Source organism: Atractosteus spatula, chromosome 9 (genome assembly GCF_055471065.1).
Source record: "Atractosteus spatula isolate fAtrSpa1 chromosome 9, fAtrSpa1.hap1, whole genome shotgun sequence".
Lineage (NCBI taxonomy): Eukaryota > Metazoa > Chordata > Actinopteri > Semionotiformes > Lepisosteidae > Atractosteus > Atractosteus spatula.
The window spans coordinates 24,377,409-24,396,056 of NC_142714.1; the positions used below are offsets into that span (position 1 = coordinate 24,377,409).

General features: G+C 38.8%; 1 protein-coding gene across 1 annotated transcript in view; it reads right to left on the reverse strand.

The window, feature by feature from the left end:
* Positions 1-12,676, reverse strand: part of dcaf5 (ddb1 and cul4 associated factor 5) — a 33,922-nt gene extending 21,246 nt beyond the window's left edge. The window contains exons 1-4 of the mRNA XM_088924968.1: positions 12,280-12,676; positions 8,401-8,544; positions 7,482-7,518; positions 3,005-3,144 (exon numbers count right to left, since the gene is read on the reverse strand). Of these exons, the coding sequence (XP_088781094.1) occupies positions 3,005-3,144; positions 7,482-7,518; positions 8,401-8,544; positions 12,280-12,487 (529 nt within the window). The 5' untranslated portion in view covers positions 12,488-12,676. The remainder of the gene's footprint in view (positions 1-3,004; positions 3,145-7,481; positions 7,519-8,400; positions 8,545-12,279) is intronic.
* Positions 12,677-18,648: the final 5,972 nt, after the last annotated feature.

Below are 18,648 nucleotides of genomic sequence, written 5' to 3' on the forward strand. Positions count from 1 at the left end.
TGAATAGTCTGCTATCATTTGCAACCTGCAATAAATAAAATGAGCTTTTATTCTGTACAAATGTAAAACACGGATCCTGCCTTGTATGAAAATGTTCATATATTTGTATTTGCACCTTTTTCAAATTTAAGACATTCCTGTATGACAGAGCTCAGCAGTCAAATTTCTCTTCACAGAGATAGAGAGGGTTGATCTCAAATGCTTTAGTTCTATATTAATCGAATTATTTGGATTAAAAAAAACGTCCGTGTCACCAACTTCTAGATTGATTTAAGTTTTGCCAATGGAACCACTACTGCTGAGCAATTCATAGAATAACAGATTACAGCTTAAAAAGCACTTAAGGAAAATCAAGCTTGAGGAGACTTTTTCTTTTATAAAGGTATTTGATAGCACTGATTATGAAAATCCTATGCAAAGAATTGATATTGTTTTTAACACAATCACATGCCTGACAAATTAAAAGTCAGATTGGATACAGGCCCTGCAACTTGGTAGAGGTCTGATCAAAATGCAGGTAGGTTAAAGGATACAATGATCATACAATTTGGTAAAGGCAATCGAGAATTTAGTCAGAGCTGTTTAAAAGGTGCTGATTATGTTTTGCACATCGTGAACAGATATTGAGATGGATTTTGTCTGACCCCCAGATGACAGACAACTCAATAAAGTTTGCCACTGAAGACAGACTTCATTCTTCATTCATATTGACAGTTTACAGTATATAATTCAACCTTTCAGAAGGCTTTGATGTGGCAACAAGTCTTATTTTAACATTCTTCCAAATTTCTTCTGGGTCAAATGTCTTAACCGTCCATTTATGATAATGAAGTTATTATTCAAAGTCTGGCTTCAGAAAAGTCTACTGAACACCACAGAAGAGAAGCATCCTTCTATTATATAACTTATTACAAGCGCTTCTTAGAGCACTTTGATCTCCAGAGTCACTTCTCTCAAATTACAAAAGACAATATCCACCAGACTAGGATCATAAATATTTTCTTATAATTAAGAAAATAAGATCATCCTTGGGGAGTTTAAGTGTTTGTTTTTTATTCTAGTTGCAAAAATGTGATTATAGGCTTTTCAAAAGTGGAGTGGAAGATAGTTAATGAACAATGTCCAAAGAGTCATAAAACTCTGGCATGTGCTGTAAAATCAAACTTGCACAAACAAATGCATTTCAGTGCCTTGATTATTTTCAGTTGTATCTAGCTTTCATGTGCTCTCTCACCGAGTCTGGCACTGAATTATCTTAAACAGAAAATGTTTATTTCCCTTACAATCTAAAACAGATAAACCAGTGGCCTGATAAGAGTATGCCCAATTTTAATTCAAAATTATTTCTTGTGCACACAGATAAAATTAATGTGTCCTACAAATCAGTTTTAGGCAGATGTCTAAAAATTCTAGATGTCTCATGCGTTTCTAATGGAGCAAGGACCTCTATATTTTCTGTTCCTAGATTCCTAGGAGACCACATGATCTTTATGGATACTTTTTAATATCCAGATAAAATGCACTATATCACAAGCCACTTTACATGTTAACTGTAGTGTTAGGGGATAAGAAACCTTATCAGTGATGGACCTCTGATATGGGGGGGAGTGGTTTAAAGGTGGGCAGGTGAATGCAGTCTAATTCCTGTGTGCGGTTGTGGGGACTGTTGCAAAAAGCTCAGACACTGAAAAAAATAACTGGCTATCACAATCTGATTTGGCGGTAAACTGAGAAGGTGAAAACTTACAATACCATCACATGACTGTATTTAACACTGAACTTTGAGCTCAATTGTTTTTTAATTGTTATTTTGCATTCATCATTTTTAATTTGTAGTTTAAACTTGTTTTATAATTTATTATAAGCAGAATCTCAAATCCCAGACCAGGAGGGAGGGTGGTCAATTACATAGTGTGAGACTCCAATCATGGAGAGCCATACTGACTTTGGGTTTTAGTTCCACCTGTTATCAATGATCTAATCAAGATAATTATTAGCCAAATTATTTCTATTTTGAACACTCTTTGAAGGTCTTCAGCAGTTGTTGATTTAAAAAGGTTCACAAGATCATGAGTTGTGCACATATGGGTTGACTGGACAAATTACTCAAATCTTCTCAGCTTTCCAAGAGCTGGTATCATTAACGAGCCTAGAAAACTGGCTAACACACTGTTCTCCAGGACCAGAACTGCAGACCCCTCACTAAAAATGAACATGTCTTCTGTCAATTATATGACAATTCCCATCATCCATAACACATCCTTTTTATATTCCTTATTTCATAAACAGTATCATAGTTGTTTCAAAATGCAAGATGTGTAGCCCAGTGTTCTCTTTCTTTTCCTGTCCCTCATTCTATTTGTGTATATGGTATTATGCCAACAGCATTCATCACTTTTCAATCAGGAAACATGACCAATTTATATCAATCAGCTCTAAAAAGACTAAAAAAACTAAACATATTTCTCCTGTGCTAAAAGACCTGCACTATCTACCAGTCTCTTACAGGCAGACTTCAAAATTCTTTTCTTGACCTATCAGGCATTGTCGCCGGTGTACCTAAAAGTTATTATTCCCACATGTTCCAGTTCACTAACTTTGTACTATTGGTTCTGGGCTCAACATTTGAAAAACGTCAAATTGCATGTTAGGGGACTGTTAGCAACAGCCCTTCATCTCTGAAATACTTTTTATTCACTTTTATTCTGAAGTTATTTTTATATCTCACCTTTAAACATACGTGTTTTCAATGGTTTTTAATTTATCAATCATATCTAAGTAAAGAGCCCTGAGAATGCTTTGTATTGAAACAAGCTATTTATGAATAAGACTGACTGATTGACTGATTTTGCAGGGAATGGTCTTTTCTGTCCAGTAACTGGGTCAGCCAAGGAATGGCATTGAGCGACCAAGGCCATGACCTTGTTCAGCAGAATCCCGTCCGCGAAACTCAAGCAGGGAAATGTTTGCCTGAGCTGAAGGCAGAAAGAAGGCCTGTTCATACCTCCGTGAGGTGGCTCGCGGGTGTCCCAGATCAGAACGCGTCCATCATCTGAGGAACTGGCAAACACGTTGTCGTTGACTGGGCTGACAGACAGACCGTACACAGCGTCATCATGGAGGAACACATTCAGAGTATCGCCCCTGTGGGAGAAGATGATATCAGGAATCAAAGCTGTTAATCAAGAATTCATGACAGGAAACATAATCTTAAAAGTGTTAAGGGAAATGGCAAGAATCAGGGGCAAATCAAATTATATTAAAGTGGTCATTTATTACTTTGCGCAATAACTTTACATGCTCTACATAAAGAACCAAAAAAGATTACTTTTGATTGACGTCTAAAATCATTTTCTCCAATAATCCTTACACTTTTCTGGACACTCCACTCATAGCACTTTACAGGCAATGGGGACTCCCCTCCACCAGCACCAATATGTAGCCCCACCTCAAAGACATGACGGCAGCCATAGTGCACCAGTACGCTCACCACACATTAGTTATTAGTGGGGAGGAAACTATGAGGAGCTATGAAGCCAGTTCATAGACAGGGATTATTAGGAGGTCATGATTGGTAAAAGCCAATGAGAAATTTGGCCTCGACACTAGGGTTACACCCCTACTCTTTTTGAGAAACACCCTGGGATCTTTAATGACCACAGAGAGCCAGGACCTCAGTTTTACGTCTCATCCAAAGGACCGCAGGGTAAGTGCTCCCGACAGATCCCACTAATACCTCTTCCAGCTGCAACCTTAGCTTTCCCAGGATTTCTCCCATCCAGGTACAGGCCAGGTTCTCTTCTGCTTAGCTTCAGTGGGTTGCCACTTCAAAACATTTTCATAATACCACACTCAACTACGAAATATGCCTTCAGTCAGTAAATCCTGGGAAATTTCTAATATCCATACATTTGCAATGCATTGTCTAGATTGGCTACCTTCTCATCTATCTTACACAGTTACATCTATGCCCCTAGCAAAAACATGCTAAACAGTATTTAACAAAAAAGGACAGGAGGCTCAAGATAAAAGTTATGAACGTGGAATATGGTTGCCTCAATTTATGAGACTTTCTTTGTCCTATGTTGTTCTTAGTCTATAGTTTTTTCTACACGTTATTGTGTCAACCGATACTGTTATGGGCTTGTAGTGTGAGGCAGTTTTTTGGATAATGGATACACCACTACAAACTTGAGGGTTCAAATCCCAGATGAGACATTGCTGTTGTACCCTTGAGCAAGGTACTTCACCTGAATTGTCTCAGTAAAATAGCCAGCTGTATAAATGAGTGCCAGTGTAAGTTACTTCGGATAAAAGCATCAGACAATAAGTCAGTAGTCTTAAGTGACAGCATGTGTCAATGTAATGACCTCCCCTTCTTATGCTGGCAGAAAACACCTTCTGTGTCACAGGAAACCTATATTGAGAGTCAGTGTGGCATCATGGAGACATTTTGGAATGCACACCACTTAAACAATGACATAATGTGCTCAGAAGAGCAGTTTGGTATGATTTCTGTTTAGCACAGAATTAAGTCTGCCAGATGTCATATCTGACAGTTAAGCTACATGTTAGATGAAAACTGAATATTCAGCTTTGACAGTTGAAATTAAACACCCTGCTGCTCCAGGTAAGGCTGCATAAACAGACTTCACAACTTTGAGTTTTGTCACAATCCCTTGTTAACAGCAAAAGCACATGACTCACATATTGATTCAATTCATTTCATCAACAGATCTTCAGCAAGATCTTTGCTGAACACTATTAATGTCTTATCACATATTGTATCACATGTACACACATGTACACATAGATACATACATTTCACTATCAAAATCTCTTGTTAAAAACTCCCTGAACTTATTTGTCAGGAGTCTATGCTCCCTGGCTGATACCACATGGAAAGGTAGATCTGATGGCCAGAATGCCACAGGATAATTGTGAGGACCAGACCTAACAGGCAGGCCAAATTCTATGCCAAAACCAGAGAAAGTGAACAGTAAAATATGTGGTAAAGACAAGGCAGACATCTGACCAAGATGGCATCGCCCTGGAGTCTTGAGGGCTGCCCGCAGAGCATAAACAACTGCAAGCACAAGGATGTCCAGCAGAAGGATTGGAGGCTACTGGAAATTAGAGAAATCCTGGAACTTGAACTGTGGGGATTAGGGATTTCACAGTGTGAGATTTTGGTGGTACGATTATAGTCTCAGGAAATAATCACGTATTACTATTTCTTTTCAGGTAATTCATTCCGAGACACTATGGAGTGAAAAAAGACACAAAGCACGGCATAATTAAACATTTTATTGTTTTTTTTCCCCATAACATTCTTTTGGTCCTGGAAATAAAACATGTAACCTACTTTATATTAAAAACATAAATATGATGGAGAAAGGTAGGCAGTGGCAAATGGAAATATTCAGAGAGGTCAGTCCCAGCCCGTCCCTCTCCTCACTTGGAACTTCGTCACTTGTGTGTCATTAAAAAGTGTATTTACTTTAACGCTAGGGCCAGCGGATGGACTGGTGGCGAGCACCAATTACAGGAAAAATGCTTATAAGCGATAGAGGTATTCCCGCAAATTAAACTCGATTGAAAACAAAAGTAACGTTAAACATGCACAGAGGACTACTCCGCTGTGAACTGCTCCAGCCAGGGCAAGCCCTAACTTAAGCTAACTAATGTAGCGTTAGCTAGTTTTTTTTTACCTTGACTTGTGTATAGAGGGATAGATGGTAATCACTAAAGCAGATTAGACGTGTTTGAACCATTGGCAGCCACTTTTTTTCGGCACGTTTTGCAAATTGGATATCCGGCGTCTTCTACTACCCCCTGATCATTTTTTAGATATCCAAAATGCTCCCACACTGCTGATTTAAGGCGCTTTTTTGGTGGATACAATGCTGAGATGTTGTATCCTTCTGTCATTTTCACAGCACGTCTGCTCTCTGTAGGCTTACTAAGGTGTTGTTGGACTAGCCAGCTGAGCTGAGCCAGGCACACCACACACGCACGTAACTCACACGCGAGCGGAATTTTTCAGGGCAACATGGAACAGGAACAGGCTTCTAAAATAGAATTTTACGATAGCTTCTAAAATTCTACCGTGACGTTTTTAATCGTGGTTAATAGTGAAACTGTTTAATCTCAAAATCCCTAGTGGGGATGTATCCTGTGGAGATACATCAGTTACACATTTGCTTTTGTCAGGAAAGTCTGGGAGCAAAATGAACCTGGAGAATGTTTCTGTGACTGGCTTGGAAGATGAAGTGTCTATTGCTTTTACTAAAGTGCTCAACTCTCCTACAAACATGGTGACATTCTAAACAGCAGCATGGGATTTCACAGCGAGGGCCTGTATATTTTTAGACACTACTATAACCCAAACACATACATGTTATAGGGTACCTGAAGCTCTGAATCATGTATCTAACACAGAATATTTAATAGATCAGCAACTGCTCCGCTATCTTATGGACATTGCAACAGACTGGTATGCTGCCAGGAAAAGCTGAGTGCGTAGCCCAGTGCTTCAAGGATAATGAAACCTTAAACATTTCTTGACCCGTTCAGAGTCCTGACCTCAGTCCTACACAACTCCAAGATGAAACAAAATGACAGATAACAAAAAGATATCTCAACGACCAACCTTTTTTGCTGGATGTACTGCTCTGTTTGAGAACTGGAAAAGGATTCTTAAACCGATGAGAAGTGCCTTTGACTCTGAAGTCAATTTAGGCAGACACCACATTAAAAATATCCTGAACAGCTGACTTTTGTTACTTGAACTCTTGGTCCAATAACTCTGTAATACAGAGTACATGGAAAAGCAATAAGTCATCTTTTTGTAAAACCATTAACATGTAGCAAATTGTTGGCCCCTTCCCAACTGGCAGTTTGCCTATGCATCAAAGTGTGAAATTAGCCAACAATCCCATCTGAATTTATGGGGTGCAGTTAAAATGTTATCAAATCCAGAAAGAAGAACAGTTGAGATATCTCAATATTTTTCATAGACATAAGAAAAAAAAAGATTTATTTTTAAAATAACATGTATGGAAAAACCCATCTGTTATCCTGAATTATAACCACTGTAGGATATATTTAACTTAAAGCAAGTAAAAGATCATATTCATCAGGTCAGAGATGGGCAGTTCCCATCCCAGTATAGTTACAGCAAGATCTGGGAAAATTATGCAAATGAGGTTTTCAGTTAAGTAACTGAAGTGATCTGGATTGATTAAACACTATTCATCAAAAGCTAAAGCTGCCCATCCATTATTCCAGTTATGCCGCTCTTTGTATTCAGAACCACAACAGATTTCAAGTTAAATCCAAGCAGGAAGTAGGGCACCTGAAGTCGGAACCATAAGCACACAAACATTTAGAAAATCAGCAACTGCTCTACTATCTCAGAGTAATCCCTGATATAAAGACTGAAAATCTTAAGTTGTACAAACATCAGTATGAGATCTTACCTCTCCACATCATGGAGGATGACCTGTTCATCATTCCCTGAAAGAAGAAAAAAAGAACTGTAATCTAAATTCAACCTGTTGATCTTAAACAGTTGTATTGTCAATGCAGTTTAGTACAGGTACAGAAATGTTCTAGCTCTATCTAATGTTTATAAATAGATCCTATCTTATGTCTCATAGAAAAACACAATGTTTTTTTCAGATACAGATTAACAGAACCAAGAACTCAAAAAATGAAAAAATGATTGATCCCCATCAGTCCCCATCCCTGCTGCTTTCTCTACAAGGATATATGTGAACAAAGGACTAAACATTCAGAGATCATACACATATACAGAAATATTTGAATTATGGATTGAGTTCAGCAGTACAGGCAGCACATTTTTCTTATAATATGCTTTCTTTCTCTAAATCACCAGGGATACCAGAAAAAACAAAGGAGCTAGAGTCCTATCAACAGCCAGGAGGATCTTCGGGTTAAGCCTGTGTTTCTGAGTGAAATAAGCAGGTGACAGAATGTTTTTTTCTAGCGTTTCAAAATTAGATTTTTAGTCTAGGTGGTACGAAATATGCTGGCAAGAAATAACAGGAGGTGGTATTGGGGTTTAGAACAAAAAAAAACACCATATTGCTCAAACACATCTTGGGAGTCTGGGGTTAACCATCACTGGACAAAATGATTAGTCTGAGCGAGTGGTTACTGAATGGCTGTCAGGGGCAACAGCAGGTTAGTGGTAATCTGTCAGCTGTCATTTTCTTAAACTACCTAATCAGCTATCTGTCTACTTCTCAAGTCTTTATTAATGTACGTGCTAAAAATCTTCAGCACTGTGGATCTGCAGGACTAGACTTGACCATCAAGGCCACAAAACTGTTCCGTTTTCCTGCAGTGAGGACATGACACCGAGTGGAATCTCACCTCCGGAGAAGACCCTTTTATTGGTGCTGTCAAAGGCCAAGCAGAAGATGTTGGAGAGGTGCTCTCCCTTCAGCTTGACCGGTTTGGCCCGCGAGTGGATGGCCTTCTCCATGTGCCAGAGCAACACTCTCCGGTCATCTCCTCCTGAGAGAGGACAAAACCACATCAACCCATCAGTCATGACAGTCAGTAGGACAGTTCTCTTACCAAGAAGACAGCACAAGTATAGCAACACACAAGGGGAACTGAGTGTGAGCACCATTGATTCCCAGACTTCTGTATTTGACATTATATGCACAAGTCCTGCTCCCAATAATATTCACATTGCTATAAAATTGAATGTGAAGTCTTGAATGTGTTCTGAATCTAGGGAAAAAAAGACTTCCTTAATCTGCTTTACCCCCAAAAGGTAACAGCGACCCTAAGGAGAAAATGTATATTGGAAACAATAACATTGGGTTTGCATCAAAACATCAAAACTGATTTTGTATGCAAATTCCCAGTAAATCATGAGTATGACTTTGCAAAAAAGTCAAACCTCAATGCAAATATTGCATTTTACCACAACTGTTGTGGGATTTTTTAACACAGTGTCACCTCAACAGGAGTATAAAATGATTTTGAACACACTCTGTCAGACATTTTCCAGTTTTCTTTCTTCAAGAATGTAAAAGCAACAGCACTGACATAAGACTTCTTGTGAGGAAGTAATGAATATTTATTTTTTTAAATTTGGCAAACGGTTTTATTTGCAATTCTATGTATAGCACAACAAATGTACAGCATGTCTTTTATCGAATGGAGAGGTAACAAATTAAAACTGTGCTATTCCATTTTTAGATAAAGGCTTTGGTTCTGTAACCAAAGTTTAAATTAATAAAAGTCACTTTTTAGACTGTTTTTGACAAAAAGTCATTCTTCAGGCTTGTAGAAACAAAACCTGTTGCTTGAAGTTCTGGAGTGAATGTCGGAACAGAATATCCATTCCAACAAGTTCTCGAGTGCCAAGTCAAATAAGGTTGTTTGTCCAAACAAATCATATTTTAGTGCCTTAAACCTTGCGTTGAAGTTTTCAGGCTTTTATTTTGAATTTTGTGGATCCTTTCATTATGTTTTCTGTGGTGGAATGCCTTAACCTCTCAAACACATATATGATAGTCACATGTTACTGTTTTCCTTGGGCCAATATTGATACCAAAAAAGAAAAACATAGGATCATATTAAAATAGCACTTTTTGTGAAGACGATTGGAAACTGTCTGTAAATGGTAAACCCCAACTGGTTAATGAAAGCTTCAGAAAAAAAATTAAATCGGTAGCTGACATGCAAGATTATTTTTTACATACCATGGTAGAATTACGGTATATTTAGGAGTGTATTATACTATGCTTGGTAAACTGGTCTTTCTGATAGTAAATATATATATTAATTAACATTGCTTTGCTGAAACTGTATGTATTATTTTCAATAAGGTGCCAAAGGTGCATAATAACTGAAGAGCTGGAAACAAAGTGGTGACACAGGGCAGAGTTTGCACATTGCCTTATTAAATTTGTGGTAGTTCTTCAGGAAGTTCCGAAAGAACAGCAGGATGAATGCTATAGAAGGCCAGAAAATAAAACTAACATCTACTGCCAATCCCAGATGACCTGGAAGAACAATCCTCTGCATCCACAGATAACATCCCAGAATTATTATTGTGGGAGACGTTAGAACAGGGAAGGTGGCCTTGAAGAGCCGCAACAGACCAAGCCATTTAGATCTACTTTAAATCAAGAATCTGTAAGGAACTGCATCATGTGGGGTTTGTTAAATTTATTAAATTAACCGATTCTGTAAAGTTAGGAATGCCGAGTTTTGTATCTTGAGAGCTATAGAGCCCTGGCATTTTCATTTCATAGAATCTCTAAATGGGAGGCATGGTGGAGTCAATTTCGGACATGGAGTCCTGTTTGCGGGAGTTTGTATGTTCTCCCCATGTTCATGCGGGTTTCCTCTGGGTGCTCCAGTTTCTTCCCACAGTCCAAAGACATACTGGTAGGTTAACTGGCTCGTGGGAAAACTGGTCCTGGTGTGAGTGTATGCGTGTTTGTGTCTGTGAGAAATGGATGATTTAAGGGTCACCCATAAAGTTTCTGCACTCTGGCTCTCCAGGACTACCCCCATCTTTAACATTATGTTTAAAACATATTGGACTAAATCCTCGCGGGGTATCAAAATCAAGTCCAATAATCCTAAAGCACGTAATCAGTAATGGTCACTCTGTGACGAAAAATAATTAGGACCACCAATAATAGTCTTCATATGGGGAATTAAACGAATTCCTAGCAGCAGTGAAAGGCTAACTAGACTTTACTACTGTTGACACTGTGTTGTTACTAACAATTACAGTAAGTCAACTTTTAGTTTTCATTTTGCTTTATTTATACCTATTTATTATTTATATCTACAAAGACGTTAATCTTTCCATTGCTTATTTCCAGTTGAGGGACTTGCCGACTGTTGTCAAAAAGTTGTATTTTAGAGCTACTGCAATAGCTGATGAGAAACGGAATGGGAATTCAACAAAAAGCCAATTCTCAAGACCCACCGCAACAACCAGAATAAAACATCCGGATCACTAATATTTTGTAACTGCGTCAGTGTTATAAAATCACAAGCGCTCCGAATAGTTACAACGTTATGCGGATTCACCAAATGTGTAATTTGTGTAATTTAAAACTACACATACAGCATCTACTTGTCACAGGACGGCAATCGACTATGTCAGGTTTTTTCACCCCACTTGTTCAGTCTGTCATCTTTAAATAGGTACTCGATCGTTCAACCTGTATCTGGTGGTGTGGGGCCTTTCCCGATGTTTTGAAGCCTGGGGTTTTACTTCAGCACCTGTCCACAGAACCCCACTCGAGATTGTGGCGAAGGAAATAGGTTGCTTTAAGGCCCCCAGTAATTAGAAGTTGTTGTGGTATATGTTTACGGAAAGACACGAATAATAGCATGACCAGTCATCTCAGTGGTATTCACACAGAACTTAAAAAAGTAATGCAACGTTTGCTAAGACGAGCTTCAAGAGCACTTGCACACTTTTTACATAACGCCGTACTTTTAAAACCCACTTACGTAAGAGATACGTTGAGTTTATTATGCTGTTTTTAATAGCTGTAAATATATAAATCTGTCAACAATTTTAACTACTTATTAGAGGTTAACGCATTCAGACATCTTTGTTTTCAACACAGGCTAAAACGAAACATCGAACTTCAGAAGCTTTCGGGCACCTCTGCACTGCACGTCCGTTCAAAATAAACTTTCGCGTTTCTGAGCACTTCTCAAAAACGTCTTAAACTCCTAACCAGTTGAGAACTAATCACCATATTATTTTTCTCCATTTGAAGTACGGTGTTACATAGGAAATATAAACTAGGCATGATCAACAAACCAATGGAAATTTAAAAATAGAATTACTGTATATTTTGACCCTAGTTTCATATTTATGCTTCAGTCAGTTTCAGTTTTATTCAGTTGTAGGGAAAACTTCATATTCTGATGTGAATTGATCTGTGTTAAAAGCAATTCCAAATAAAGAAAATAAATGATCAAAGATAAAATGTCTACATACTTACATTGCTTAACACTAGCTAGTGAATGCACAGATGACGTAGCTTGTCCTGTACGTAATATTTACATAAAGATATGCACTGTTGCATGCCTTTAGTCTTCAAATGAGACGACCCGAAAAACAAAATATGCCTATTAGCATGATTATATCCTAAGATGACGAAACTGTAGACATGGGTTGCATTCAAATACTACTAATAAAGATAACCATAATGATATGACAAGGAGAGAGAGGAAACGGAAGACATGCCTACATACCGGACACCAGCCATTCCCCTCCATTGTTAGAAAACTCTATTGCATTGACACATCCAAAATGTCCCAGCAGATCCTTCTTGTACAGACTGGTGCAGCCTGCCAGTCGTCGCCTCTGAAATTCGTCCTTCATCAGAGGGTGCCCGTTGATCTTCCTCCGGGACAAGAAGCCCACCGAAGACCGCATACCGCAGCCCTTCACCACCTTCATTCTTCCTCTTCGCTCTTAACTACAATATCCGCAGTGTCAGACGCCGACTGTGTCCAAACATTAAATATGTCAGATTGCGTGCTGCCTATTTGCGGCTACATCGTGGCACGGAGAGTCTCCGTCTCTGCGCTGGATGTTTGCAGTTCACACACACGACTCGCTTCCTGCTCCACAGCCCCCTCCTCCGCCGACATCATCACAGCTGACCGGGGTGAAGTCATTTGACACCGGCAATGCACTTTTTTCATCATTCTTTGCTGTGACGTTTTGTTTGGAAAATTTCCCTGAGCTATGTATTATTTTTAAACTGTTTTTTTTCTTTTTGTATAAAATGATAATGATTGTGAGTTAGGATTTATACACGTTCGTGTCTACAACACCTTGCGGAGTTATTGGTTTATTGAGTACATAGGTATCTGTCTTAATCAATATTGTATTTCACAACCTTAAAGCTTGAGTTGACAACGCTGCCTTCTTCTTTCAAAGACTGTTTTTTGTATGTTCGGTAGTACTGACAGTGACCTAAGAAATGTGTATGATGTGAAACAGTATTAATACCACAATTATTAAGAATATTGAATATTACGAAGATAGGTCTAAATTCCAGGTGCTTTTCCCAGATTCGAAATAGACTCCATATTTTGAGATACCAGTCATTGAACAATGGAAAGTGTTTTGGTCAATTAACAATGACTATTTTTTAATTGAAAAATTATTTGTTTATTTAATTTACAAGCTCTGGCTACACCCCTTTCAGCAATAGAATGATCTACAATTGAAAGAAACATTGCTTTAAATGTATGTGAAACTGAAATATAAAAAGATACCAAGTGAATAACTTTGCCCATCCTTTCATCTTTTTAAAAAACATTAAAACTTTTTTTTTTGCATCTGTGTTTTGCACTTCTGTTAGGAACACAGAAAACATAATCTGTCCCTTGTTTCACAGGCTTTATGAGAGATTAGGAGTTACAGTTTTGTACCATTTGTATTAGATGTTATACTGATTATGTATAGAAATCTTTTTTCTTTTTTGAAGACAAACTCACAAAGCAGATTGCAGAATAGGCAAAAAAATATCCAAAAGTAAAAAGCTGAATTGATGTATGCTGAATACATCCCAGACCCTAACAACTAATACCCTAACCCTAACCCCTTCAAAGTGTTATCAGCCAGAATGTGTGTATTGCACTTGTGTGAAAGCACAGCTGTGTAGACAACAGACAATATCTGCATGTCTGATTCCTAACAGATGTTTCTGCAAGGATGTTCTTATTCCCAGAGAGTCAGTGAGAACGATTAACTACTGGTTGCTAAGACTCTGCGGTCTCTGTTTTGTCTTTACTTTAAATTTAAATTTAAATTCCCCAATAATCAGACGTAACTATAAGAGTCTTGAAGTTAAACATGCTCTACTTGTATCTCACATTTCAGGGAGTACTTCTGGGTCCCTGCAGAAGTACAGTATCCTGTTCATTGATGCCGAATTGTTGAGGAAAAGTCTTACATGGAGTTATGAGAAGCACACTTTATTTACATGCATAGGAGACGTCTCTCAAGAAACTCTCTATAAGGATAAGTTCTTTAATGCAACAGCCTCTTTAAACAGGAATATGGTAAAAGCTTTATGCAGTTCTAAACACCAATTTTAACTACAAAAGGATATTCAACCTCTGTCCCTGTTCTCTCTTCTAACATAGGGACAGGATCTATAAGAATATGACATAAGAAACCTAGTCTAAAATTAAAACAAACTAAATAAAAACTTATAAAAAGTTAATTGCAAAGATGTTGGACAGATGAACATACTGTGAACTTGTATTGCATATTGAAATCATCATTCTAATCAAATCCTGTTCTCAGTTCAGTTAGTTTTCCTGGAATACAACTTGTGTTGTATCCTGCAAAGAAAGCAGGCTTGATTATCTACCAGTTTGTCAGTCTCCACAGTCTGCTGTGTGCACAGGGAGAGTTTGGAGTGGCACTGTTGAACAGAGGTGGAGCTCTGTCCATATGCCTCAGGCTAGAGTCGCAGGGTTCAGATTTTCTGTTCTGTTCATGCAGTTGGGAAAAAAATCTCCAGGATGTAAGAAAACCTTAACTTCTATTTGCTGCAGCTGTTGTAGAGGCAGCCTAACTGACTTTCACCATCCTAGCTTCTCCTGGAGAGATTATAACCCAGCACGATAGCAACACAAGTTTTGTGCAGTTTTAATAATAATAGTAATTGCTTACACTTACTGTATATAGAACTTTTCTGGACACTCCACTCAAAGTGTTTTACAGGTAATGGGGACTCCCCTCCACCAATGTGCAGCATCCACCTGGAATGCTCACCACACATCAGTTATTAGTGGGGAGGAGAACAGAGTGATGAAGCCAATTGATATATGGAGATTATTAGGAGGCCATGACTGGTAACAGAAATTTGGCTAGGATGCCAGCATTACACCCCTAGTCTTTTTTTGAGAAACACCCTAGGATTAATGACCACAGAGAGTCAGGACCTCAGTTTTATATCTCATCTGAAGGACAGCGCTTATTTACAGTATAGTATCCCTGTCACTATGGTGGGGCATTAGGATCCACACAGACTGCAGGGTGAGCACCCCCTGCTGGCCCCACTAACACCTCTTCCAGCAGAAACCTTAGCTTTTCCCAGGAGGTCTCCCATCCAGGTACTGACCAGGCTCACACCTGCTTAGCTTCAGTGGGTTGCCAGTTGTGAGTTTTAGTGTGATATGGCACTGCTGGCATAATACACATCTTGATTACCTGTCTTGCTAAAGCTGTATTTTTTAATACATCTTACATTGAGCATTTCTTTAATACATTTATTAATATATTTAATACCTTTACAGCTTTAATACATTTCGTGCTTACCTGAAGCCCTGCTAAAGCTGTATTTCTTAAGATGGGTAAGAGAATGAAATCCATATTTGGCAATCTTCCAGTTTATTTGATTTGACCTGTGATCTTCTCTGACTGATGTTGTGACACCCAGGGTATCTCAGTCCTCTTTTTCCCTTCTCTAGCAAGTTCTAAATTTGTACCACATAATCAAATTTAACCCTCTGCCTTCTGCACCACTACATTCACTGGGCCATATGTTCTCAGGACCAGCTAGCAAATGACAAGGGCTCTGGTCTTCCACTAAGTGAAATAAGCTGTTCATGTTGGAGAATGCAAACATGCAGGGAGTTAGGGACTTGGGGACTCAAACAATGTCAGCAGTGAAGGGCATGCTGTGACAGCTTCTGATACCATGCCAGATTGCCACTTGGGTTCGGTTGCACCAGGGGAATTGTGGGAGCCTGGCGACAATGAGGAAAAGGAAGGTGCTGTTACAAAACTGGTAATAATCAGGAATTGACAGAGCGGTTTAACCAATAAGTGAGATAATCATTCATAACCCCTGACTTGTAAGTGATTTCTAGCAATATGCCCGAGTGGCTGGTATAATTAGAGGCGCGTGAATTCTTTGTTCTCTGGCACAGCTTTGTTGAGAGGAGTAATAATCCAGGCACACTTGGTTAACCAAATGTTTATTACAATGACAAGACACAAACTACACTACACACAACAAAACACACAACACACAAGTTACTTTATGTACAGTATTTACAAACAAGGCATTTCAGAAGCCTAACATTCTGGTCACCAAGACTGCTATTAAGCATTAAACCCTAAATATGCCTCAAGAGGCCACACAAGAGATGAGCTGCCTTCTAACTAAATACAATGCAACCTACAGTTAAATCTCTTTTTCTGCACTCCAGATGCCACAAGATAAATGGGAGCCTACTGTATATCCCTATCCATAAAATGCACCCTATGCATTAGAAAGATGTTTCTAACTAAGGTATCTTTTACCCAGGAAACCCAAGTTCCCTAAAAACACAGAATATCATGCTCTAACAAGGTTCAAAGACTCCAGTCAGGTTTGGTTTGGATGATCAAGAAGTAGGGGCTCTTGCCTGGCACAAGGTTCAAGTCTCAACTCCTGGACTCCTCTCTCTTCTCCTTGCCCTCCTTGTTTCTTCTTTCTTCCTCCTTGTGCTCTTAATGTGATCTTATATTGTGTCTTTCTGTGCTGCTCCTTGCCAATCATTAATCCACAACTTACCTAGGTATACTAAGATAAACTTACAATTGTTTCTGCTCAAGGGACCCCCCAGACCTCAGCTAACATCCTTTCTCCTTTGAAGTTTGAAGTGTTTACCCTTCCAAGTGTCACAAAATTGATCTAAAATCTAAGAGAAACTTCTCAGTCACCAAAAGCTGCAACCCTGCTCTTCCATGTTGTTCCCTCTTTCCTGACAGGTGGGTCACTGAGCTCTATTTGTTTGTGAATTGGGAAAGCGTCATGTTTTCTAAAGGCACAATGTGAACACTAAAGGTGAGCAGGACAATCCTAATGAATTATCCACCAAAGTGTGTCTCGCCTGTTTACTGGAGAACATACTCTCCCAAGTTTTAAATGATTTTCTAGTTGATCCATTCTGTTCTCTTTCCGCTGTGTTCACTAACAGGTTTATACACTGGACTGACTTTCCAGTGGACTGCCTTTCCAGATCCATAAAAGCTGCTAGCCTCTCTTCTAATCTCTGCAAACTTTCTTATTTTTTAGCTTTTACTGATCATTCCTTGTTTCATTAAGACTGCTTTTTATTTCAGATGAAAAACTGTTCAACAACTGTATAATGTTATACCTGAGAATTCTTTGGAAGCTACTGGGGGTTGCTTTAGCTTTGGAGTGGAGTTTTCACTGCTATTCATGCAATCGATGGTAACATCAATCTCTGGGCTCTTCTCACCTTCAAGATCTTTGTGAATAACTTCTATGGTTGTTAAAAAAACACATTGGGTGTGACATAAATATGACATAACTTACTCTGCTAATCACTAAAACAAGTGTAGAAAATGAACACTCTCAATCAGGTTTGTTGTGAGAAAGGCAGAGTGAGTTTATTATGTATGCATACAGGAATTGCTCAGCCACAAAAGCTGTAGTCAATTCAAAGTACAAGCTAGGACATTCCCCTTTATATAGACAAGCAGTTACACAAAAACAAGCACAAAGGAGGAAGCGTTTCCTGAGGAGTGATACCACTTCAAGGGAGCAGTTAACATATTTGTGGAATAAGGCATTAAGCAAAGATATTGCAGAACAAAGACAGCTTATTTACAGCTCCAGATATCCACACCCACTAGTCCTTGAACATTATTTTTAAGTCCGGCACAATTTCAGCTCCGCAAATCTTATCTGACAACTTCTGTTACTCCTCAGGTAGTTTCTCTGCCCAACAACAGTTAAGAACTCCAATATGCTCTTAACCTTTTCCTTTCAACCCCCCCCTAGAAACTACATGAAACATGTGGTTTCTCATTACCACATATTATTATGAACGTCAACTGCCTTTATGATGTTTTCATACATCTGTGGGGCTGAAGTTGTTGCCTCTCCTGGCCCATCTAATTAGGGTAGTACGGTAGAGGAGACCCAGTAACAGGGTGTAGTACAAATTGATTTCAAACAAACACAGAGCAGAATGCATATAATCAATAAAACCAAGCTGATGAATATATATTGCACTTGTGTGCCCCCCCAAGACCTAAATACTGATTGTAACCAGATAGTGATTCCCCAATCATCTGTAATTCTGATCATTTTTGCCCTTCATTATACAAATGTTGAGCTAGGTCGGCAATATGCTCAGAATTGTCAGGAATATACTGTAAGTACAACATTCAGAGCATATTACTGCACATGTCCCACCTTGAGCTGCTAACAAATAATCTAAGGCCAGGCAGTTATGCATAGCAACCGTCCTCAGGGCAACCATTTCATCATTGACAGCCTTTATACCGGCCAAAGTCTCATTTGCTATTCTCTTCAAAGAGATTCTCTCCAAAGATTCTCTTTCCATGTTAATGGATTCTTGAGCTAATTTACTGGTACCATACGGAGGAAACACTATAGTAAAAAAACATCTCAGTAGACCACTCTGTAGGTAGCCACGGGTAGGCGCTCTTCCCGCATACTTAGTAGGTGCCACTAGGTAGTGGCCCGTCTGTCCAGTTTTTTTAGGGCCCTTTCTTGGTAGCCTTCGACCCAGAAACCAAATACTCCACCCAGATTGTTATCTTTTTGGGTGGTA